Source organism: Camelus dromedarius, chromosome 27 (genome assembly GCF_036321535.1).
Source record: "Camelus dromedarius isolate mCamDro1 chromosome 27, mCamDro1.pat, whole genome shotgun sequence".
NCBI classification, from domain to species: domain Eukaryota; kingdom Metazoa; phylum Chordata; class Mammalia; order Artiodactyla; family Camelidae; genus Camelus; species Camelus dromedarius.
This window is the reverse complement of record NC_087462.1, coordinates 7071854-7098840: the sequence shown is the minus strand read 5'-3', so window position 1 is coordinate 7098840 and position 26987 is coordinate 7071854. Positions and strand designations below refer to the sequence as shown.

Below are 26987 nucleotides of genomic sequence, written 5' to 3'. Positions count from 1 at the left end.
GTTGATCTAAAAATCCACAATTGCAATGGGATGTTTCGGTATTTCCCATCAGGAAATGGAAAAGGTAATATTTGTTAGTATACAAGTTTTTTGAAAGAGCTAGTAAGAAATTTCTAAGAAAAATCTACACAAGCACTTGACAAAAATATGAATAGTTTTAAATCACATACAATTAAACATAACAGAAAATGTACTGAGGAATTATGTTCAGCTGTGAGTAACGGGACACATCCACAGTCTGATGAGAGGAAGGTGCTGACTGTCACAGGGGAGGGCTGGGTCACAGGAGTCCCTGCCCAGCGCAGGGGAGGCGCACACGACGGGCTCACGTGCTTCCTTTTGACGGCACCACTGTAGCTGGCGTAGTGGGATCCGGAGCACACAGTCACCAGCGATATTAACAGAACAAAGTGTATACTACACAAATTAGACCTTATACAAATGCAATATAGAGAAGAGGGGAGTCAGTGCTTCACAAAACATTCTCAGCCACAACAGTCTAATAAATTTGTTGCCTGGTGGACACATGAGGACTTGCAGGAAAATCCCTACTGTGACAGATCTTTGCTGTGGAACTTGTGGAGCCATCTGTGGAAACCTACAGGTCTGAGAAAAGGGAAGGTACGCAGTTAGTGGTAATGAGGCTGCTCCTGACTGGCAGGGCAGAGGATCAGGAAAATGGGCTGGAAGCAGGTAGATGTGAAGCTTCTATGCATCTGTCTTTCTCTATTCCATGGTTCTGAAGACTAATAAGGCCGTCTTTGCTGTGCCTTCCAAATCTCACGCAAGTGAGGTTGGAGGTGAATTCTAACATGGAACCATGAGAATAAGGTTCTAGAAAATGTAGGTCTCAGCATTATCCATGTTGACAGAACACATTCCAGGAGACCATCTCCAGTTCTACATTCTGCTGTCCTATCATAGGTCTCCTTTCTTTTCCTTTGCAGGTATGAAGACTTACTGGTCTACTGCATACAATGTTATGAACATTAAACTGATTCATTTTTGTAATAACTTTAAAAAGTAGCTAGAAATGTGATGCTTATATTTAATCTCATGGACATGAAGCACTGTGAGAGCAGTAACCACATCAGTTATGTTCACTTATATTTCTAGCACAGGCACATAGCAGGTGCTCAGTATGAATGGATGGTAATACCACTAGTTTACTTTAGTGATAGCATATAATCATGCTAATTGTATTATGGGTAAAAGATATCCTAAATAATGACATTATTAACGTGTTGTTGGGGAAAAAATGTTGCTTCAGTGCAAAGATGCTGTAGCTACAAATTTAAATCTAAAATAATTAAGCTTGTAAACAATGTAAGGTTGCTTCGTGTAACTATGCCACTCATGTCAACACAGGTCTCTTTTCTGAATGTAAAGTCTATTACCAAAATCACAGTCAGATGGAATGACAAAGAGTAAAGAGAAAAGGCATAAATACTAAGTCAAATGAGATTATACTCTATGATAGACTTTGCATACTTACAAATTTATGCCAACTATTTATTAGCAAGGAAAATGGAATTCAGCTCTTCTGACAAAAGAAACTTGCTTTTCTAATAAGAAAAGGAGTATTTACAATGGGTGAAAAATATCCAATACCCACTGCATGAAACCAATAGGAAAATCCCAACAAATACCTAAGTGTCATTATCCCACGGCCTCCTTACTTACAGAGCAATTAAAAAATTACATATTTTGGCACATTATATGATATTGGCACATTACAGTTATATTCCAGTTCACCCACAGATCCAGCAGATTTCAAAATAGATAAAAACTGTAAGCTGCTGGAAGGAAAAACATTACATACTAAGTTAATGTATTACTGCTTAACAAGTACTTACAGAACTGTTTCAACTCAATGTTCATTTGCAGAATTAACAAGTGGAATCCATAGTGAGAGAACTGAGTTTCAGAATGAGCCACTGATAAAAACAATATATTTTTTAACTTTTAAAACATTTCTTTCATGTTGTAAAATTTCTGGGGTATTATATGTGACTTAATCTGCATCAGGCTTTCCCATATTACTTACATTTATAGCATTTCTCTCCAGTGGAGTTTTCACATGACTTTGAATGTATTTGTGAAGAGAAAACTGTCCTGTATTTTTCAGTTACAGTTTATCCAGTGTGCATTCTTGTGACATGTTTATGCAAGGATGTGGGCCAATTGAAGGCTTTCCCACAATGTTTACATTCAAGAAGTTTCTCTCCAGTGTGAATTCTTTCATGGCTTCTGAATGAACTGGGTCGACTAAAGGCCTTCCCACAGTCTTTACATTTATACGGTTTCTCACCAGTGTGTACTCTCATGTGTCCTCGAAAGGTTGTGCGATAAATGAAGGCTTTCCCGCACTCCTTACATTCATAGGGCTTCTCTCCAGTGTGCGTTCTTTCGTGTACTTGAACATAACCAGAACAACTGAAGGCTTTACCGCATATTTTACATTCATAGGGCTTCTCTCCTGTGTGAGTTCTTTCATGTATGCGAAACGAACTGGGACAATTAAATGCTTTCCCACATTCCTTACATTTATAAGGTCCATCTCCAGTGTGCGTCATCATGTGTCTCCGAAAGCTTGTGAGAGAAACAAAGGCTTTCCCACATTCCTCACATTTATAGGGTTTCTCTCCAGTGTGAGTTCGTTCATGTATTTGCAAACCCAGAGGAGAACTGAAGGTTTTCCCACACTGCTTACATTCATAGGGTTTCTCTGCAGTGTGAGTCCTTTCATGTCTTCGAAAGGAAGTGGGACAACTGAGGGCTTTACCGCACTGCTTACATATGTAGGGTTTCTCTCCAGTGTGAGTTCTCACATGGACTTGGAAAGTGGTGAGCCAGTGGAAGGCTTTTCCACATTCTTTACATTGATAAGGTTTCTCTCCAGTGTGAGTTCTTTCATGTGTTCGAAATGAACTGGAACAACTGAAGGCTCTACCACATATTTTACATTCATACGGCTTTTCTCCAGTGTGAGATCTCTCATGTATTCGATATGAACTGGGACAGTTGAATGCTTTCCCACAATCCTTACATTTATAAGGTCCAACTCCAGTATGTGTTATCATGTGTCTCTGAAAGCTTCCGAGAGAAATGAAGGCTTTCCCACACTCCTTACAGTCATAGGGTTTCTCTCCAGTATGAGTTCTCTCATGTTTTCGAAGAGAACTGGGACAGCTGAAGGCTTTACTACACTTTTTACATTCATAGGGCTTTTCTCCAGTATGGGTCCTTTCATGACTTCGAAAGGAACTGGGGCAACTGAGGGCTTTACCACACTGCTTACATTGATAGGGCTTCTCTCCTGTGTGAGTCCGTTCATGTGTTTGAAAGGTTTGATGATATCGAAAGGCTTTTCCACATTGTTTACATTGATAGGGTTTCTCTCCAGTGTGAGTCCGTTCATGTTTTCGAACAGACTGGCGGTATCTAAAGGATTTCCCACATTCCTTACATTTATAGGATTTCTCTATTCCATGATTACTTTCATGTTTTTGAAAAGGTTGGAGATAACTGAAGGCCTTCCCACATACCTTACATTTATAAGGCTTCTTCCCATATTCCTGGTACATGGATGGTTTGGGTGCAGTGTGAGATTTCATGTGCCTATTAAGGGATGAACGGCTCATGAAGACTTTTCCACACACACTGCACTCCCATGGCTTTACTGCAGTGGTACTGTTCTTGTTCAGATTAAGATTTGGAGAAAGGCTGATGTTTTTTCCATCTTGACTACCTTCATTACTTTCACAGTCTCTCTCAAATGTATGACTTCTGTTAAAAAAAATCAGAAGCACACTGTTGTTGACGATTTTTTTGCTAATGATTTTATAATCATTAGTAAATATTAGTATTACATTTTTACCATTTACAGGGGAAGTGTAGGTTTTCCTGCACTGTGTCAATTGTTTGAAAGAAAACATACCGAATGCTCTGCAGGAAAGCACAGCCAGGGCTGTCATCACAGTGATACTCACACATGCAGTCTCTGAGTACATTTCAAAGTACTCGGGAAACAATGAACATCTACGTCACATTTAAGAAAGCATTTGGGGGAAGAATTTTCTGAGAATAAATAAATTTGAAGCTGGACTCTTGTTTCTACTTGTTTTTAAATTTTCTTGACATAAGATTCCCTTCTTGGACACTGCTTTCTATTGTGAGTGCAACTCACCTCAGATTTCTTCCCTGGTTTTTGTACTTATCTTCAGTGTTATGGTCTTCCCATTTTCCCCCTAAAATACAGACCCAAAAAAAATCAGTAAATTATAGAAAAATTATTACTTCATAGGTACATGATGACCTCAGTCTACAACTGATTTATTTACTGAAGTATTCCCTTTCCCCATTCGAAATCTTAGAACAACACTGATGGGCAAGGAACACTTGATCTCTAACCGACTATGTGAAGAATGTCATCATCATTACCTACTAAGGCCAGGTTCCTCAAGGTTTCCCGCATCACATCTCTGTAGAGTTTCTTCTGTGAAGGATCCAGTAAAGCCCACTCCTCCAGGGTGAAGTTCACAGCCACATCCTCAAAGGCCACTGGGTCCTAAAACATCCCAAATATGTGCACAGGAAGATGGGTGAGATGGACAGTACTGGAATCTATAGTCCATTCATAAGTTCACATATGACACTGTCATCAAAATATTTATTCTATGACTTGGTCATCAGAATTCTTACTCTATACATAAGCACTTCCTCACAAATTTAACAGCATCATGAGTATGTGGAAATTATTTCTACATTTTTACTATGATCACTTAAAGTCTTATTGTTCTCTAATGGTGGGGTCCAGAGCATGTTGGAGAAATGAGAGAAATGCAGTACAAATGAAAGATTTCCATTTTAAGACCATCAAATCTTTGTGAGAAAAACTCTTTCATCCCCTTTAATACCCACCGTTATCACGCAGCAGTCCATGAAGCACAGGGTCATGTTTGCATGAGGGTTTTTTTTTAAATAAAAAATAAAAAAAATGGAGGTACCAAAGATTGAGCCCAGGACCTCGTGTGTGATAATTAAGCACATGCTCTACCACTGAGCTATTACCTTCCCTGCTGCATGAGGTTTTAATGGGAAAACAAAACCACAATGAAGAACTGGAAGTTTTTTCTTCTATTCCCATCACCAAACAGAGAAGCCAGGAGACCTGTGGAAATCTAACTATAACTAGGCCCAGCTGGCCATATCGTCCTGAAGTGCTCCAGGCTATTGGAAGAGTCAGATGCAAGTGCCTGAATCAAAATAATCTTGTGGAAAAGTATTAATTTTAACTTACCTGTAAAAATATGACAGACTCACTTATTCTTTTGTATCTCTGCCCTGTTTCACGAGGCTGGGAAGTTATCTGGAAGTCAGTGCTCAGGCATGAGAAAGCAGGCACGACAACTTTGACCTCCACAAGGTCCCTGTCTGCATGGCCTCAGAGCAGCTTCGCACCACTCTTGCCATGCACACGTGCATATACTGAGCATAAAATGCCATAAGAGCTCTTTCTGGCAAAACCGTAACAGTGCACACTGGACCCTGGGGAACCAAATAAGGATTGCAGTTTGTGAGGGAATTCACTGAAGACCACAGTGGTCTGGTGGTGAACGTGCCCATCACTATAAAACATGAAGGGTTCAACAGTGAGATACCACGTCACACGTGTAAGAATGGCCATCATCAAAAAGACCACAAACAACAAATGTTGGCGAAGATGTGGAGAAAAGGACCCCTCCTACACTGTTGGTAGGAATGTAAATTAGTGCACTCACTATGGAAAATAGTATTGAGGGTTCTCATAAAACTAAAACGAACTACCCTATGACCCAGCAATTCTACTCCTGTGTATCTATCCGAAGAAAATGAAAATACTAGTTCAAAAAGATACATGCACCTCAATGTTCATAGCAGCATTATTTACAATAGCCCAAATATGGAAACAATCGTTAAGTGTCCATCAACAGATGAACTGATAAAGATGTGGTATATATGTATAATGGAATACTTAGCCATAAAAAAAGAATGAAATTTCGCCATTTGCAACAACATGGATGGACCTGGAAAGTATTATGCTTAGTGAAGTAAGTCAGAGAAAGACATACTGTGTGATTTCACTTATATGTGGAATCTAAAAACAAAAACAAATGAATTTAACAAAATGGAAACACATTTGCAGAACAAAACTAGTGGGTACCATTGGGAAGAGCGGAGTAAAGATAGGGGTAGGAGATTAAGAGGTACAAATGGCTATGTGTAAAATAAAGCTACAAGGGTATATTGTACAGCAGAGGGAATATAGCCAAAATTTATAACTTTATATGGAGTATAAGTCTCTAAAAATTTTGAATTACTATCTTGTACACCTGAAACTAATATAGTATTGTAAATCAACTACACCTAAAAAAACCTCAATGGTCTATAATAACTGAAGTCAGATACTGTCATAGTGAATTAAAAAGCAACACCCAATTGTATGTTGTCTGTAAGAAAGCTGCATTCACAATAAAGACAGATGGATCAAGACTAAGGGATGGAAAAAGATACATCATGTTAACATTAAAAGACAAGTGGAATATCTACATTAATGTCAGATAAAGTACAGGGATAAAGAGTGACCATACATAATGAATAGGGGGTCAAGTCTCCAAGGAGACACAGCAATCCTTAGTGCTTCGCTGCTCAGCTATGTGGTGGCAAAATGGCTAGACCTGCAAGGAGAAACAGATGACTTCACTATTATAGTTGGATGGCAACACTCCTCTGCTAACAACTACAGGAACCAGCAGGAAGAAATTCAGGAAAGCCATAGCTGAACTGAACAGTGCCCTCAAACAACTGGACTTAAGGGAAACTGTGGAATGTTTCATCAAACAACAGCAGAATACACACTCTTCTCAAGCTTATATGGAAAATTCACAAAGATAGAACACGTTCTGGCACATGAAACGCACCTTAACCAATCTGAAGCAAGGGAAATCATACAAACTATACCCTCAGAACACAAGAGCATTAATCTGGAGATCAGTAATAGAAAGATACTGAAAACCCCTCAAATACTTGAAGATTAAACAACACATTTCTAAATAACCCATAGATCAAAGATGTCTCAATAATAGTTAAAAATTATTTTGAATTAAATGAAAGTGAAAGTACAATTTACCAAAATATGTGGAATGCAGCAGAAACAGGGCTTAGAGGGACATTTATGGCACCGAAAGCCGTACACTTGAAGAAAGAGACCTGTAATCAATGATCGAAGCCTTTACCCTTGGAAACTAGAAAAAGAAGAGCAAAGTAAGCACGAGAGATTTAACAATCTCTGAGAAGAAATCAATGAAATTACAAGAAATCATTGGGAAAAATCAACAAAAACTAAAAAGCTTGTTTTTGAAAAGATAAAATTCAGAAATGTCTATACATGCTGAGAAAAAAAAAGACCGAAATGATTAACATGAGGAACGAAACAGAAAATGAAAATGTAAACACATTTGACAAAATCCAGAATCCACTTACAACAGCACCCTTGGAACAAAGAGGGGCTTCCTCTTCTTGAGAAAGACCATCTACGAAAAACCTGCAATTAACATCACACTTAAAGGTGAGAAACTAGATGCTTTCCTGGTAAGATCAGGAGGCAATGATGTCTCCTCTCTCACCAGTCCTAGTCAACACAGGACAGGAAGTCTAAGCTAAAACAATAAAAGAAAATACAAGAAAAGGAAATAAAAGGTATACAGAATAGAAAGTAGGAAATAAAACTGTCTTTTGTCACATGTAACATGATTATGGAGAAAAACTCCAAGAATCAACAACAACAAAGAAAACCCCTTGAACTAATGAGAGTAGAGTAAGGTTGAGGGAGAAATGGGTAATACACAAAGTCAATTATTTCCTATAGATCCAAACAAATATAGCCAATTCATCTTGGACAAAGGATCAAAGGCAATTCAGTGAAGAAACAAACAATGCCAGGAAAACTAGACAGCCATGTTAAAAAAAAAAAAAGAATCTGGACACAGATCCAATGCCTTTTGTAGAAATTCAAAATGCATCACAGATCTTACGTAAAATGCAAAGCTACAGAATTCCTAGAAGATAACCTGGAGAAAATCCAGGTGACCTTGGGTTTGGTGATGAGTTTTTAGATACAGCACACCAAAAGCAGGATTGATGAAAGAAAATAAAATGGTAAATTGACTTTACTTAAATGACAACTTGCTCTATGAAAGACAGGGTTAAGAGATTGAGAACACAAGCCACAGACTGGGAGAAAATCTCTGCAAACCACTTACCTGATAAAGGGCTGGTATCCAAATACCCAAGGAAGTCTTAAAAACTCAACAATAAGACAAGCAACAAAATTAAAAATGGAAAAAACATATACCTAGCCAATTAAGACAAAGGGATGGTAAAAGAGTGTAAGAATGAGATTGTTACTAGCTACTTTACAGTCCTAAGATTCAAAAAAACTGAGAACAAATACTTAAGGATGGAGAAGATGTGGAACAGGAACCCTCATTTATGGCTGGTGGGAGTGGACAACCAGTATGCTTACTTTGGAAAATGGGCAGTTTCTTAAAGTTCTAAACCTGCTCTTAACCATACAATCCAGCAATCAAGCACCTCTATATTTTGTCACATTAGCTGAAAACTTACGTTCATTTAAAAAAAAACAACCTGTGTATGAATTTTTATAAAAGCTTTAGTCATGACTGTCAAGACTTACAGGTAAACAACAGGTAAATGGAAAAATAATCACTGGAACAGGAATACAATGAAATACATTCAGTGTTAAAAGGAAATGAGGACTCAAAAAGACGTGGAGAAAACTTAAAATCATATTGCTGAGTGAAAGCAGCCAGTATGACAAGGCTACACACAGCTTCGGCCGCCAGGGATCTGGGGGTAGGAGGGAGGAATGACTGAGGAGGTGGAGCACACGGGGCTTTCAGTAGCATACATGATGAAGAAATGATGGACACAACTCATTTTACCATTGCCGAAGCCCACAGATTGTGTAACATAAGAGTCAGTACTACTGTAAATTGTAGACTTTAATGCATCAGTACTGGTTCATCAAATGTAATAAATGTACCACAGTAATACAAGATACAAAAAATAGGGCGAACTATGTGAAGGCAGAGGGTTTAAGTGGGAACTCTGTACTTTGTAATCAAGTTTTCTCTAGACCTGAAACTGCTGTAGAGAAAGGTAAAGTCTATTAGAAAAAAAAAGATGAAGTAAGATGCATTAATATTTCTCCCAGATGACTGATGACTGAAAGAGGTCATCTTTCAACCAACTGATTTGAAGTTATTTCAGTGAGCCATTATGGTTCTCTTACGAGGCCTGCACCCTGAGATTTGGAAGAGAGGGTAAAACTACACTGAATGCCTTGTTCCACAGCCCAGCACTGTGTATTCTGAGAAATGAAATGAGTGCCTTGGACTCTGACATGGATAAGCGTTTCCTGGGGAGGCCTGCACTGTGGCTTCAGTTTACGTAGACAAGTGTTACCTTGAGTTATGTCTTGGGTATCTGCTGGCAAGAGATTCGCAGAATTCTTTTACCACGAAGGGGTAACTTTTAACCATCCTGGGTCCAGAAACCCATGCTGATGAAGCCAGCTGCCGGTCAGTGCGAAGACGACAGCCTGACGTCTGGTCAGCTGTGGACCTGCGAGTCCCATCCTTCATCAGGATGCCCGGATTAAGGGATGAAAAGCAGCAACTCTGCCTGAGATGGATCATGTATGAATGTGGCCATGTTGTCCCTAAAGTCTATGAACTCTCACTGCTTTTCACTCAGGGAGTCCTAAGGAGCTCCCCAGGGAGACCAGGGGGCTGGGAAGGGGGTGACCTTCAGCGCCGTGGCACCTGGCAAGGGACTGAGGAGAGGGGAGGCTGTTCCTCCTGTAGGAAGCTTACTGCAGAGGCGCAGGTTTGGCTGTATCTTGTCTCAGGGGGGTCTCCAGAGGGGAGCTGGCCTCTTGGGGTGCTGTTACCAGGTCCCAAGACACAATGGGAAGCTGGATGAGGGGTCGCCTGCTCAGGGCTATCTATTTTTAGCACAGCTCTGTAGGAGGTGAGAACCGCAGCTCTAACGCACACAGACCGGGGCCCCGGGCAGGTCCTCATGTCAGAAGCCTGTGGACAACATTAAAGCCATCGTGGGTAACTCCAGAGGCATGAGAGGTCACGGAAGCCTCTACTGCGAATCCGTGTCTGAGGCACTGACAGGAGAGCCTGTCCTCTGGTATTCTGACCAGAGTCCAGGGCTTTTTTGGTTCTTTGTAGGGAACTATTCAAAGTGGGTCAGTTCACAAGTAACAGCATAAATAGGCTCAAGTAAAAATTTGTCAATTTGTCAAAAATTTGTCAACAAGGAGTAAGATGCCTCCACAACACCAGAAACATCTAGACAAAGTTGTAGGGACAACAGTGATTTCTTCACTGCGTCAAGGAGGAAGTGGGCCCCAGATAACCAAATAATTTTTAGGAATTTAAACAAGATGCCAGGGCCTCATGTCATATATCAGCAATGCCTGTCTGCTTTTTAGGGGCTCTTTTTGTCCATATTTTTATGTTCTGATGTCCTCAGAAAAGGATGTCACTGGTGTAATGTCATACCTGTGCTTCTGGAGGAAGGTGGATTCAGTTCACCTCCTGCTGCAGACTGTGTGTGTTGACAGTGGTGTTGAGTTTTGCTGAGGGGAACCAGGTAAAGGTGTATCACATTCCTTCAGAGGTGAAGGCATCTACAGCTGAGAGGCTGTTGAAACAGGCACTGAATGGGACAGACTTAGACAAATCTTTGAGAGCAGAATGTTTACCAGTTGCTAAGTGGATGGAATCAGTAATTTCCATAATGTTGGGGACTAAGAATTGGGGCTTATTTAGTGCAACCACAGCTCAAGGTGGCTGTGATCCACTATGAGGTATCATTCATCCTTTCCAGGTTTGAGAACAGATCAAATAAGGCTGTTAAAAGGAGAAACACAGGGGATTAATCATCTCACTAAATAGATTTTATTCAGTGGTTTCAATCCTTCAAAACCCCGTTTAAGACATTTTTCCAGTAAAGATATACAAATGGCCAATAAGCACATGAAAAGATGCTCAATATTGCTAATTATCAGAGGAATGCAAATCAAAACTACGAGGTGTCACCTCACACCAGTCACAATTGCCACCATTAAAAAGTCCACAAATGATAAATGCTATAGAGGATGTGAGGAGAAAAGGGAACTCTCCTACACTGTTGGTAGGAATGTAAATTGGTGCAGCCACTATGGAAAACTGTAGAGAGTCCTTAAAAAACTAAAAAACTAAAAATAGTTACCATATGATCCAGCAATCCCACTCCTGGGAGAAAACTCTTAATTTGAAAAGATACATGCACCCCAGTGTTCATAGCAGCACTATTTACGATAGCCAAGACATGGAAGCAACCTAAATGTCCATTGACAGATGACCGGATAAAGAAGTATACACACACACAAAGGAATACTACTCAAGCCATAAAAAGAATAAAATAATGCCATTTGCAGCAATATGGTTGGACCTGGAGATTATCATACTAAGAGAAGTAAGTCAGACAGAGAAAGACAAGTATCATATGGTATCAATTCTATGTGTAATTTAAAAAAAAGACACACATGAACTTGTTTACAAAAGAGAAACAGACTAAAAGACATAGAAAGCAAACTTATGGTTATCAAAGGAGGGGAGGGATAAATTAGGAGTTTGGGATTAACAGATACAAACAGATTTTATTTTATATATAAAATAGATAAACAAGGTCCTACTGTAGAGCACAGGGAACTATATTTGATAGCTTGTAATAACCTATAATGAAAAATATGATAAAGGAAATATATATATAAAACTGAATCACTATGCTCTACACCAGAAACTAACAAAACATTGTAAAATCAATGATACTTAAAAAAAAAAACCCTGTTTAATTTACATTGGGCCATATTAAGTAATTTAACTTGGGGGGAAGGTCACTGGGGGCCCATTTAGCAATATAATTTGAAAGCAGCAAAGACTAAAATTTCATTTATAATTCACTGGATCAGACCTTCTCTGCTCAGTGTGGGATATTTTAGGACAGTGGGTGATATGACCATAGAGAATCTAGGAAAGACCACAGTTCTCAGGGTTAAGGCAAAACACACCTATTTGTCTTCTATATGGTATTTAGCAATTCCCCTAAGATTATCTTGGGTTCCTTGCTTCAGTTTAGTGGGATCCCAATACGATGTAATTTGAGACCTAGTATTGATTATCTGCATGAAGGTTTGTGGGTCAGTGCATTATAGTAGATGACAAAATTAATCCAGAAACTATGTTGCAGAGGCTAAAACAGCACCCCTGTATCTTTTCATTGTGTAAATTCTTCTGGTATATTCTGGATTTCCAATTGGGTCAAATTGTGGGCCTTTTCATTTGTCCTCTCCCTCCTGTCCTTCCCTGTTTTGTTTTTTCGGTCACTGGATATACTTCAGGCATGGAGGTATCTGCTGGTATTTACAAGCTGTACTTCCAGAGAGCCTCAAATCAGTGCCGTCAGGGTGAGAGGCCCCCTCCATGACATCTGGCTCCTTTATAAAGTACGAAGAACCTGGGCTTAAGTCAGGTCTGAAGTAATCCCTTGGCTCTGCCACAGGGGTGCCAAGGCATTGTCCCCTGTAACCTCGAAGGTCAGGATCTTTGCTGCAATAAAGACAGCAGCAGCAGAAACCTTTAAGGGCCCCAGGGAGCTCTGGAATTAGGGGTAGGGACTCAGCTGCCATCTGATGACTGCCTTTCCCCCTCTCTCTTCTCCTTTAAAGTAACTGCTGTGTGAGGAACTAGCACCCAACTGGCCCAGCTCCTGCATGGGCTGCGGCCTGCCTCTCCTGTGTGCGCTGATGCTGAGTCCAATCCAGGCATCATCACCGTTTCTCTCTAACATGCAGATGAATCCCAGCAAACGCATGGACCCAGGACTAACTTAAGGGGCGCTCCAACCTCATACTGCTGCTCCCAAATGCCTAAGAGTTCTTAAAACTGACAATTCTGGCCAGCTGAACACAGAACTGAGGCCTGGTAGGTAAACAGTGCAACACAGGCCAGCAGAGCTCACAACTCGAGCTCCCCAGCACCCAGCAGCCCGCAGCACCGGCACCCATCAGACAGGTGAGCGAGTCAGAGCCAGAGGACAGACCCGTGGGTGGTGGTCATGTCTGGACACGCTGCTCACGGTGCCAGCTGCTCTGGGCATCTGCAGAGGGGTGGCTGAGGCTGCTGCCCATGCAGCACAGACACCCACTGAGAGGGGAGGACAAGGGCTGTGACTCAGACGTCTCAGGGAACAGCAGAGCCGGCCTCTCAACCAGCTCTGAAATGGCTTCAGAATCTAGAAAGGGAGCCTGCCCTGGGTGCTCACGGTGGCTGGGGGATGGGACTGAGGCAAAAATTCTTGTCCAAGGGCAGGGGCTTGTATGGCTGGTTTGTGTTGCCATCTGTGGAGCGGAGAAGGCCCAGACTTCTCAGCTTGTCCAGGTGGAGGTACAAGGGGAAGAGGGAGATGAAAAAGAAACAATAGGCCCCAGATGGAGTCATGGTGTGTAGGCCCATGTCACCAAACCAAGACTTAACACCTGACCTAACTGCAGTTACAGCCTCCTCCAGAAATGTAATCTTAACCAGCCGTGAAGTTTCTGGTCCGCACCAGTGAGTAATCGGCCACATGGGGTTTTTCTACCCCCTCAAAGGAAGAGGAGACAGTCCACTCTTTCCTTATCCCTTCCCCCGCCTGCTGATACAAGCGCTCCATTCGTACAGCTCTCTGCTTGCTAGATGCGATGCTGACTCACCAATCAATAAAGCCAATTAGCCCTTTAAAATGTATTTGGTTGAATTTTTCTTATTTAACAGATTTAACAGATGCTTACACTGTGAGCAAACATCAAAAAATGTGCAGTGTGAGTACTCATTACAAGGACAAAGGTGGGAAAGAAAAATACACATTTGCTTCTTTTACGATAAACACTAAAATCAAAATGCTCAAGAAATGATGAACACTGGTTATCTAGGGGTGGCTGAAGCAAGAGCACTTGAGGGACAAGGATGTCCTGGAGTGAGTCTACTTTAGATTTACACATCTTCTCTTAACAGAGTTTTGCTAACTTGTGCATGTATTATTTAAAATTAACAGTAATTTGCATAAACCATATTTTTCTATTTAATAGTCTTTATTTTTAATTAATTTACTTTTGCTTTTAAATTTTTAATTTTAAATTTATTTTTTACTTTTACAGAGGAAACCATTCTAAGATTTACTCCTTTAAACACTAATGCTTATAAAAGTTTAAGCCATAAAAAAAATGAAAAGTTTCAAATCTCTTTCTAACTAAAATAACAAGAGAGGCATTATAGTTTCCCCTTATAGCTCGCTCTGGGGGTTATTTCAGAAATAGAACGTTTAGGAGAAGGTGACTTGTAAACTAGGTTCCTGCTTCGCCATTCTTTGGCCATTGAATAAAGCTGCTTCAGTCTCAAAAAAAAAAAAAAAAAAAAAAAAAAGAAGAAAAAAGAAAAAGAGACGTAAGTAACATAGAATGCAGTAGGAATTTGGGTCTAATCCATTAAATGTACTAGAATTTTCAATAATTTATGTTGTTTTGAATAGTTTTCCTCTTATCAATTAAATGAATTCATTTGCTTAAGCAATATTATAGCACTTAAAATTTCAAGGCTCTCTAAGAACATGCACATACAAAAATTAACCTACAAAGGTAAAAGCCACCTGAGAACTCAAAGACATCCATCTCGTATCTTGAGGCTCTCCTTGCCAAAAAGGAACAAATAGTCTGCTTCCAGAATTTCTTGCTTTACTCTCAATCAACATACATTTAAACCCTGAAAACTATCAATTTTATATACTCACACAGGAAATAATATCACATACTATTATGGAAAAATAGAGTTAAGAGCTGCAATATTAAATATATAAACATATACAAGGAAAGAAATGCAAATACTTGAATCAGTGAGACAAGCAGCCTGCTTCCCCACAGTCCAGAGGAAAACCCACCTTCCCAGACTTGAGGTCCAGATGCCCCTGTAAGGATACAACCCCTGGAGCGGGCCAGTCCCTGGTGATGGTGGGTAGGGACACCTGAGCAGCCACAGAAACGAACTCTGGAGGCTCCAACATAATGCAAATACTCCTTCTCTAAGGCTTCGATTCTTACAAGTGAGAAAACCCCCGGCCAGACTCAATTTAAAGTTCTAACTTAAATGTACTTCCAAATTCATAACCCTTGTCCAGGAGAAAGAACTCCTGACCTTCAAAGACTTTCTCAACGTACTCAGTTTACTCTGAGTGCACCTACCCTGTGGATGCAAAGCTCAAGCCCATGTTTGGAAACAGGCCCAAAGAAACCACAGTTACAACCTCAGAAAGGGCACCACTCCCCATCCCTCACCCACCATCACAGGTGCCTCCCCAGCGTCACAGGGCTCTGGATCTTCTTTCACTATGAAGGCTCCTTCGGTGGTGGGTGCGAACAGGGGAGGACAACTGCAGGGGGCGGCTCCCCAGGAAGAACAAAACAGCTGGTCCTCCAAGTACTTCCCTTTGCAGACTCAAGGGGGCCTCAGCTTAGAAATACTGACCACAGGTCTTTGCTACCCACTGGAGTCGCCAGGACACCACACCATTGACATTTTAAATGACACAAACCTAGTGTTTGAATAATCCAGCACAACCACTCTAACCCAGTATTTATGTGTAAAGGAGGGAAGACAATTGTAAGGCATTTTTCTAGTTCAAGAAGAAAACACAAATATCTATTTCTTTCAGAAAGTGAATGTCAGTTAATTATTTCCACGGCAAGAAATTGTTTGGAAACAATCATAAATGAAGAAAAGAAAAAAACAGATCTCAAATGTTACAGTCACTTATGGGTAGAAAAAAGGAAACAAAAGTGTTAACAAATGGAATGGTATAATAGAATTTTTTTTCTGAAATTCACCTTTCTTCCCCTTGGGAAATACTTTATACTCTTTCATGATCTATTGATGCAGTACATTTACAGTCATTGAAAAATGGAGACTTACAGTGAATAAAGTCACAAACTTAAGGAGGGGCAGGGCCAACCTGGAACTATGATGAAAATACAGATCATGTAGCAGTCTCCAAAGGGGAACCGCCACCCAAAGGACTCAAACAGGGTATCTGTGCCCAGGAAAAGTCCTGGGGGAAAAGGCACAGGACTTCTATACAGTGTAGTTCCAGGTGGTTAATCTGATTTCCTTTCATGGAAAATATACATAGACAAAAAAATTAAATCTTTAAAAAGAGCCATCTATGGCTCTGTGGAGGAATGATAAACAAAATACTGCGCAGTTTGACGTGCACCACGGAGGACAAACAGTTAATGATGAAGCTATGAACTGAAGAGGGGAAGATGGCGTTTGGGAATGTGGGGAAAGAGCTGGAAATTTAGGCATTTATTGTGAGCCCTAGGAAGAGCTAGGTGGGAGAACAGGCTCGTGGATTTGTGACCCTGTTCCTCAAACATTTGGAAAAGTGAGGGGACAAGGAGCCCCCCCCACTCCCCACCCTGGGAAGAAAGGAGGGACTGACGACCCCACAGACCACAGCCCCTCCACCTCAGGTACCCTGGACACTGAGTCACGAATGTCCCCTGATAACCCTCTCCGTGGTCACCGCACAATCTGGAGCAGACACGGCCGCAGCAGCGAGCGGAGAGGCCGCCCTGAGTCTCGACTGCCGGCCGAGCCCGCACAATCCGTGCCGCGCCCCTGGCGGACTCGGGTCCACTGGACTCGGGTCCGTTGACCGCAGGGAGGCCCGGGTCCCACCGTGGCCAGTTCCAGCCAGTTCCTCCGCCCCAGTCTCCCAACATCCGGCCCCCCAACTCACCATTTTTCGGCTTCTCGGTCATCCACCCCACAACTGCCGCGGCAAGCGCAGGTCACAGCGACAGAGGATGCCGCGGAGCCACCGCAGGCCTCTAAGGGCACCGAGAGCCGATCTGCAGCGCGGACGCTGGGAGCGAGGGGAGATAAGCGCGTCCACGCCATCCACGCCCGTCATTGGAACGTCGCCCACACGTACGTAACTGGCGACTCCCCTGATTGGGCAGCTTGCTAGGCCCCGCCCTCCCGTGCCTGAGTGACAGCAAGGCGGAGGGCGCGACTCCGCACCAACCTTGTCGGGGCAGTGGGCGGGAGCTGTCCCCACCACAGACACAACTTTGGAACAGAAGTCCGTGAGACCCTCAGGGAACCGCGACCCTTCTTCACAAACACGGACACTTAAAAGTAACCCCGCCATACGTAATGATGAGTCTGGCTCCACTTTGATCTCTGATTATTTCCTGTGGGAGACATCTGCCCATCCCTCCCACCCCCACTCACTTGGTACTTTAAAGTCCCGCCGCCTCACCAGGGCTGAAGCCTCAGATACTGACACGTGTGAAACACTGAGGCAGAGAAACGACCAGAAAACCTTTCAATGTAATTCCTTTAGCATCTGTTGAAAGGTCAAAGAAAAAACTGAAAGAACACTGAGTGAAAAAGAGGTGGTGAAGGTGTGAAGGTAAGCAACCGAGGTCACGTATGGGGCAGGACGGAGGTGAGTCACCGACAGGAACATCAGGACACTCTCACCGCTGCCCACAGGCGTTTATGAATCTTCACGATGATTCCGAGGATGTTTCTATTACTAAATTTACCAGGAAACATTTTGTATACTCCTTTCTGAATATATTTGCTGATAAAAATTGTAAAAAGTAATTAAGGCTGGAAAAGAACATATTTTGTATGTGTTAGTTTTTCCTATAATGTGGCAATCTGAGTTTTCATTCACGGTTTTGGCAGCAAATACTCAGAAAGAATGGGTTACATAAATTCATTATATGTAGTTTTTAAAAACAAAGGGTACTGCTATGAAAAAATCTGGAGGATTTACCAATAAAGCAAATAAATGTATTGCAATATACTTATCATGCTACCTTTTCTATAATCTGCAGAGACAGGTGGAACCTTGACCCCCATCCAAGGTGTAGCTGAGTAGTGGAGACATACACACACCCACCAGGAATGTATGAAAGGGTTAATTACTTCCCTAACTGAGGTCTCTGTGGAGAGGAGGGCAGGCCTCTCCAGCAGGTGGGAAAAGGCTTGAGAGCAAGGAATAGAGGCTGGCCTGGGTTTTTTAAATTGAGGTTAGGAGTGGGGCTAGGGTGGGAGTTCACAAGCACAGCCTTTCTTATCATCTTGTACAAATGTGGGGCCCAAGGGGAAGAAGCGGGGTAAAACTTTAAAGTTGTCAGCTGTCAGATAATAAAAATACATACACTGGTCTCTGCCCCCTGTTCCTGGCACAGAGCTCCTAAAACCCGCATGAACTCCTAAGGGATGAGATCATAGGAGCATTTCTTGTTCTAATATTTGGTGTTTGACCCTGTCCCTGACACAGAGCTCCTGATACCCTCATGAACTCCTAAGTGATAAGAGCACAAAGAGCATGTATTTTTTTTGAAGCAACTCTGGTTGGGCTCCTGGATGGGGGCTGGTCACCAGGAAGACCAAGCCATGGTTAGGAGCGTGGAATTTTCAGCCCAATCTCTCCTCCTCCAGACAGGGGAGAGGGGCTGCAAATGGAGTTCAAAACTGATCACGCCTATGTGAGGAAGCCTCCATAAAATCCTAACACTACAGGGTAGGGAGCTTCAGGTTGGTCAGCACATCCACGTACGAGGAGGGTGATGCGCCCCAACTCCACAGGGACCCTCCCCGACCTCACCCTGTGGGTCACTTCATCTGGCTGTTCACCTGCATCCTTCACCACACCCTTTAATAAACTGGTGAATGTAAGTTAAGTGATTCCCTGAGTTCTCCGAGCTGATCTAGCAAATTAATCAAACCCAAGGCAGGGGTTGTGGGATCCTCTGGTTTGTAGCCAAGTCAAGAGAAGTTGTGAGTAACCTGGGGACCTCCTCCTGTGACTGGCATCTGAAGTGGGGATGTGGGGGTGGGGGGGTGGGCAGCCTTGCAGGGCTGAGCCCTTAACCTGTTGGATATGGTGCCACCTCCAGGTAGTAGCGTCAGGATGGAGTTAAGTTGTAGGACACTCGCTGGTGTCACAAAGAATTACTTGTTGTGGGGAAAAACCCTCACACATTTGGTGACCAGCAGTGCCAGAGTGTTCTGGGTGACAGTAAAGGAGACACACAGGAGGGAAGAACTGGGTTTTCTCTACTCGGGGACAATACAGAGTTTTCCCAACACATCATCAGTCAAACATTTAAAAATGGAGTCAGAGACCTCTGGTTTCCAGTCTGGCAGATAAGGAGCTTAGATGGTAACAATCCCATCCTCAACAATAAAAAGAAAACAAACTTAAAATCAGTGACTCTTCTTAGATCTATCAAAGAACTGAGGTCACAGGGCAAACCACTGTCTCCAAAATTGGAAACTGACAGAAGAGTAGCCATTTTGAAACATGCCCACAATATTCTGCTCTTAACAAGTCCTGTCCTCAAAAGACTCTTCCATTAGAGACTAACCAGCTGGGATTTTACCAGCGCCTGTGTGACACGGTGGGAGGGAAGTAGCCAGCTTGAGTCCCTTCTGGCCCTTCTGCCCGACCTCACAGCAAATACGCGGTATGCTTTCCAAAACTATCCCAACTCTCCACCACCACCCAAGTGTCCTGCAGTTCAGTTCAGTTCTAACACAAACTGGCCAGAGTTAACACCAGACTCCGCAGCTTAAAGTTCAGTCCTTCCAGACTGTCCCCGTGCCCAGCGCAGCTGCAAATGCGGGGTGGGGCCGGCTGCGCACATTTCTGCATGGCTCACGACAAATTCCGAGGTTCCCTGCACAACACCTCATGTTTGTTAATTGGCTGGAACAACTATCAGAATTAAGGAAAGCACTTTATTATTACCGGTTTATTGTAAAAGACACGAGTCAGGAACAGCCAAATGGAAAGTGTGCACAGGGCGAAGTTGGGGGCAGGGAGCAGTCTCCCAGCACACTGGTGGGGTTACCAAGTCAGATCCTTCTGACTCTCAAGGTTTTGGGGTTTCAGTGGAGTTTCCTTAGGTAGGCCTGACTGATTAAACCTTTGACCACTGGTGAGTAACTCAGGCTCCCGCCCCTTTCCCCTCCCCAGAAGCTGGGAACTGGGCTGGAAGTTCTATGCCTCTAATCAAAGCTTGGTCTTCCTGGCGACCAGCCTCCATCCTGAAGCCCTCTAGGGGCCTTGAGCAGTTGCCTCATCAGAACATAAGATGCTCCCATCCCCCTTATCACTCGGAAAGCCCAAGGGCTTTAGGAAGTCTTTGCTGAGAACCATGGACAAAGACCAGACGTTTTTCTTATTATACCACAGAAGGTCACAGCTCAGGGACACAGGCTCACTGAAATACTGAGACCCAGTCATGGGACGAAAGAACATTTCCTCCACCCTCAACATACCAGTGCACCAAGGAGACTCGTGTTTAACGACAGTGTGAAACACTGGAAAAGCTGTATGTCTCAGAACTTATTTATATGTCTCAAAAGTACCCCAGAGGTGACATGGGAGACAAAAGCAAGGACACTTGGAGATATCTTACCTCTGACAGCCACAGCAAATAGTCCGCATAGCCCAAATGCTAGTCAGGTCAACATGAAACCTCACGCTAAAGGCCTGTTTACCTCAGTTCCTTTTCACAGTACATGTCCAGTATGCAGCAAAATATTCAAAGGCACAATAAAAGGCTTAAAAAAACACATCTTTAGGAGGTAGGACATGGAAAGGAACCTGATTCAGACGTAGCAGATATGTTGGAATTATCAGACCAGATCTGAAGGAACCGGGATCAACACGCTAAGGGCCCGCTGGCCACTACATACTCAGTCACTCCAGCTTATGGATAAGTGCAGTGAACGGCAGCAGTGTTACAGGGGTGGGGGCAGGAACTGGAACCCTCTGTTCTGAGGAACCTGCACACCCACTGAAGTGATGACAGACTGTTTCTTCAGAGAGGACGAGGTGAGTTGTCCATATATGTTGCAAACTCATGGGCAACTACTGAAAAGTGTGTAATAAGCTAAAAGAGAACTAACGGTATCACGTAAAACGCTCAATAAAAGGTAGAGAAGGCAGAAGAAAGGTGGAAAAGGATTAAAAAGAACAAAGAACAAAGGGAACAAACAGAAAAGAGCAGCAATGTGTTAGATGTTAATCCACTGTATCAACAAGCACTTTAAACATCAAAGGTCTACACACAGCACATGAAAGACAGCAACTGTCAAGTGGTAACAAAGTAACGGCGGTGCGCTGCCTACAACCATCATTTTAGATACAAAGACACAGGTAAGTGAGAAGTAAAGGATGGTGAAAGATACACCAAGACAACACCAAACAAAAGAAAGCTGGTACAGCTGTATTAATTTCAGATAAAGCCGACTTCAGAGCAAGGAAAACCCACACCGATAAAGAGGAACATTACATAATGACGAAAGTGCCAACTTTCCAAGAAGACATGCAATACTTAGCGTCTACATGCATAACAACACATAAGCAAAATACACGAGGGAAAAAATACTAGAACTGCATGGAGAAACAGATGAATCCACCCTGACAGCTGGAGACTTCCACCTCTGCCCTCACCAGCAGGCAGAAAGTCAGGAAGCACACAGCGAAATGAAACAGCGCCATCAAGCAAGTGCATTTAATTGAAATCCATGCACTACTTTATCCAAACACAGCAGAACACACATTCTTCCCCAGGTCACATGGAACACTCACCAAGACAGACCACATTCTGGGACGTAAAATTCACCTTACATTTGAAAAAGAGCGATCTTATAAGATATGCTCACAGACCACAATGGTATTAATATTTAGAAATCAGTAACAGAGTTGGAAAATGCCCAAGTACTTGGAGATTAAATAACATCCTTTTAAATCACACGTGGGTCAGTAAGGGAGTGACGTCAGCAAGACTGTGAAATAGCAATTTTCTACTGTCATCTCCCCACAGTGCACTGATTCAGACTATCAGCCAAGGAAGAAAGTGACTCTGGAAGTCAGGGAGCCCAGTGGAGAAGTCTGAGCACACCACCGGGGCAGAAAATCCAGGAACAGATACAAGAAGGGGAAGAACAGTTTCACTCCTCGCAAAGGTGGCAGAGCTCAAGCCCACGAGCTCCCCTGGGCCCGGGATTCCTCCCCTGGGGAAAGGGAGAGCGTGGTGAGTGAGCACCTGGCTTCCCCAGTGGGGTGGGACGCTGCCCCCAGGCTTGGTGATTTCTCGGCTCACTGAGAATACGAAGGGGATCGGGACAGCTGAGCGGCTGGAAGGCTGGGAGCAGGGGAGGGCTGCAAGGACCCGCAGCAGCCGAGGCTCAGAGCTCAACGAGCCAGCCACCCACAGGCTCCCTCAGGGGCTTGCATTTCAGCCACTCGGGATGGGGTGTCTGCAGATGCTCCAGCTGGTGCACAGGCACACCCAATGCTCTGCACACCTCACTCCCCCGCCCTCCCACCCCCGGGCAGCGCCAAGGATGTGCTCCAGAAGGCGCGCGCAAGCCTCTCCAGTGTCCTGCAAACACGTGCACTCAGCTGGCTCAACTCAGCGGGACTGGAAGTCCTGAGTGTCTCCGGAGACGACCTCTCAGGAAAACAAACGGGGGCTCTCAGTGCCCCGCCTGGTTGCGAGGGATCAAAAGAAGGCACATGATCTTAGGAATTCTTGCTAAGGAGGGAGCAAGAGTTGTGGGCAGGCGGTCATAAGTAAGGTCTGACAGTCTCAGAATTCCCAGCTGGGCTGACCCGTTAAACTGTTTCTTTCCCAAGGCCAGTCAGCGGAGGAAGTGACTGCTCCTTCCAATGTGAGCACAGCAGTGCAAGGAACACACGCAAGCACACACATACAGAAAAATGACACCAGCAAGGAAACGCAGTAATTTCCCACTAACCTATCCCAGAGATGGAGATCTACAAACTGCCTGACAAAGAATTTAAAATAATTGTTCTAGGAAGCTCAGGAAGCTTCCTAAGAATACAGATGGTCAGCGCAACAAAATTAAAACAAACAAACAAACAAACAATACATGAACAAACTGAGATGTTCGACTGACAGACAGAAATCATAAAGAACCAAACAGAAATTGTGGTGCTGAAGAAGACAGTAAATGAACCGAAAAATGGAGTAGAGTTTCAAGTGCTGACCTGATGAATCAGATGAAATAACCTGTGAGTCTGAGGAGTGTTCACTTGAAATTATTCAGTTAGAGGAGGGGAAGAAGGAAAAAGGATGAAAAGGAATGAAGAAAGCTTATAGGGCTTAGGGCACCCCAGCAAAAGAAATAATGTATGCATTACAGAAACCCCAGAGGAGAAAAGAGAGCTTATTTTAAAGAAATAATGGCTGGACATGCGCCCCAACGCTCACAGCAGCCAAGATGTGGAAGTGACATAAACGTCCATCAGCAGAGGACCGGATAAAGACACTGTGGTGTATGTATACAAGGGAATACTGCTCAGCTATAAAAAAGAATAAAATAATGCCATGTGCAACAACACGGAAGGACCTGGACATCATCATTCTAAGTGCAGTAAGCCAGAAAGAGAAAGAAAAATACATAGGGTCTCACTCATATGTGGAATCTAAAAAAAAAAAAAAAAAAAAAAAAAAAAGATACAAATGAAACTTATTTACAAAACAAAGAGACTCACAGACATAGAAAACAAATTAATGGCTACCAGCAGGGAAAGGGGCTGGGAAGGGATAAAATGGGAATTCAAGATTTGCAGATACAAACTACTATATGTAAAATAGATGAACAAGTTTCTACTATATAGCATAGGGAATTATATTCAATATCTTGTAGTATCCTATAATGAAAAAGAATATAAAAAGGAACATATGTATGTATATGTATGACTGAAACATGCCGTACGCCAGAAATTGATACAACATTGTAAACTGACTATACGTCAATAAAAAAAGAATAAAATAATGCCATTTGCAGCAACATGGATGGACTTGGAGATTATCATACTAAGTGAAGTAAGTCAGAGAAAGACAAATCATATATCACTCACATGCAGAATCTAAAAAAGTAACACAAATGAATTTATTTACTGAACAGAAAGAGACTCACAGACATAGAAAACAAACTTGTGGCTACTACAGAGGGAAGCAAAGGGGGATAAATTAGGAGTTTGGGATTAGCAGATACAAACTACAATATATCAAATAGAGAAACAAGGTCCTACTGTGTGGCACAGGGAATTGTATTAAATATCTTGTAGTAACCTATACTGAAAAAGAACATGAAAAGAAATATACATTTATATCTATTTATATTAATATATATAACAGAATCACTATGCTGTGCTCCAGAAACTAACACTGTAAACTGACTATACATCAATTAAAAAATAAAAAATAAATAAAACATGGAAAATTACTAAGAGAAAAATCTGGGGTTAGTGGGTCTGGATAAACTGACCTAACAGGATTCTTGCTGCAGTCAGACCAGGGTGATCTCACATCACCTGAGGGATGGTGCGGGTGTAGGAACCCGATCAGGTACACAAGGGCATCAGATATAGGGGAGGTCAGGGACTCTGGTTTAACTGACTTAGCAGGATTTCTGCTAAAACTGGATTTTACCAGGAACTACACAGATGGGACCAGGACAAGGTTCAGGAGCCTGACTCAAGTTGGATCAAGCAGAGAATCATTGGTGGGGGTGGGGCCAGGGCAAGAGTTCTGCACACGGACTGGGACTTGTCTGACTGGAATGTGAAAGCAAACTACGGACCTTCTCATCAGCTTGTCCTGTGTGGACATAAGGGGGAGGGAGAGGTGAGGCACAAGCTGTCAGCAAACATCAGAAAACACGGAGTCCGACTCCTCTTTACAAGGACAAACATGGGATCGAAAAACATGCATTCATGATGGCTTGTTTTTATGTAAAGAAACACTAACAGGAAGCTCAAGAAAGGATCAAATCTGTGTATTGGCAGGTGGCTGGAGTAACAGCTCTGGAGGGGACCAGGGTAATGTGGGCAGTGACTTTTCCTAAGTTAGGCTTTCGTATCGCATTGGTTTGTTGAAAATAAGCAGAGAAAAAATATATATGCCATATTTTACTATTTAATAGTCTTTCTTTAATTTTAACTTTTGTGCACAGGAAACCACTGGTAAGATTTAATTCCTTTAAACACTAATGGTTGCCAAAGTATAAAGCATACAAAATGAAAACATTTCAAATCCTAACTAAAGTGACAGGGTACATCCAAGTTTGTCCTTCCCCTGTATCTCACGTGGGGAGGGGTATTTTCAGGAATAAATAGAACACTATAATGCAACAGGGGTTTGGGTTTAGTTTTTTAAATGCTGTAGAATTTTCAAAGATTTACATAAGCTTTAATTAGCTTTCCTCACATCAATTAAAATAGGAATTCAACTGCTTTTAGCCGTTTAAATTTCAATATTCTCTAAGGACATGCACACACAGTGATGTAAAAATGAAACATGTACCTGAAAACGTAAACACATTCATCTCATATCTTGAGGTTTTCTTGCCTAAAAGGAACAAAAATTCTAGTTAGTTCTACAACTTTCTTGCCTACTGATATCATTTCTCTCAATCAACTTACATTTTTAAACCCAAGAAATAAAAACGGTTATTTCTCACGCAGGGCATTAGTTACAAAGTGCGAAGGGAAACTAGAGCCAAATGGCTGCACTATTCAGTGGATAAAAGAACCGAGAGGAGAGAAACACAAATACTGGAATCAGCACAGATAAGTGGCCGGCGTCCCATGGGACAGAAGCAGCCACTTTCAGAAAGTTTGACACACGCTAGGCTCTCCCGTTGAGACAGAACTGTTGGACAGGGTCAGGCCCTGGTGAAGGGGGGACAGGGACACCTGAGCAGCCCAGGAACCTGTCCTCCTCCTCTCCCCGGGGAGTAACGGAACCGCGCCCTCTCTCAGGCCCCTATTCTCACAGTGAGAAAACTCTAGCGGGACTCAGTTTAAGGTTCTGACCCAAATGAAGTCCCAAATGCATGAATCCTAACCCAGGACACAGAACGCCTGACTGTCACGGACTTTCTCAATGTGAGCAAATTACACTCTGAGCGCAGCTACACTGTGGATGCAAAACGCCAACCTATGCCTAGAAACAGGCGGGGGAGCCACAGTCACAACCACAAGAGGGCAGCACCACACCATCGCCCCACAAACCCCTCCTGCCCCGCGCACGCGTCTCCCCAGCTGTCCCGGTCTCTGTACCTTCTCTCAGCATAGAGGCTCCTCCCAGAGGGTGTGAGCAGGTGGGGCATCTGCAGGGGGAGGCTCCCCAGAAAGAACCAACTGGGTCTTAAAGTACTTCCCTTTGCAGCCTCAAGGGGCCTTAGCTTGGTCAGAGACCTCCGCCTCTGCTGCCAGTCGCACTGCTTTGGACTACATTGATGATATTTTAAATGACACAAACCCAGTGATGGAAGAATCCAGCAACTCACACAAATCTTATGTTTATGTAGAAAGAAGGGAAGAAAATGGTAAGGCATTTTTCTAGTGCAACAGGAAAACCTGTGAGTATCTATTACTTGCAGAAATTAGTATTAATTAATTATTATTTTCATAGTAAGAAATTGTTTTATAAACAAGTATTATATTTAAACAGCTCAAGTCTAAGCCCTGGAATTGCATTTGAACACTGCCCCCTAAAGAAGACCCCCAAAACAAAAAGAACAGACCTCAGAATAGTACTACACCTGCTCAGGGGAGGAAGAAAAGGGAAGAAAGAATTTTTAACACATTCAGTGTAATACGAGAATATATTCTTTTTTCTGAAATTCACCTATTTCTTGCCTCTTTGGAAATATTTTACACCATCTTTCAAGCTCTACTGACTACAGAGGTTTTAATTTTTT

The 26987-nt window shown here is 42.7% G+C and overlaps 1 protein-coding gene across 2 annotated transcripts; it reads right to left on the bottom strand.

Moving 5' to 3' along the window:
* Positions 1-469: 469 nt before the first annotated feature.
* LOC116148418 (zinc finger protein 791) lies at positions 470-25946 on the bottom strand. 2 transcript variants are annotated; one of them, XR_004131909.2, is made up of 5 exons: positions 25586-25946; positions 4444-4570; positions 4190-4250; positions 2048-3789; positions 470-606 (listed from the first exon to the last, which is right to left on the bottom strand). XR_004131909.2 is itself a non-coding variant. In XM_031437361.2 (4 exons), the coding sequence occupies exons 1-4, from the start codon at positions 16954-16956 to the stop codon at positions 2136-2138; spliced, it is 1845 nt and encodes a 614-aa protein (XP_031293221.1). In that variant the 5' UTR covers positions 16957-17374; the 3' UTR covers positions 491-2135. The 2 variants fall into 2 exon arrangements, 1 of the variants encoding a protein (XP_031293221.1); XM_031437361.2 differs by lacking the exon at positions 25586-25946 and adding an exon at positions 16954-17374 and having other exon boundaries at positions 491-3789.
* Positions 25947-26987: the final 1041 nt, after the last annotated feature.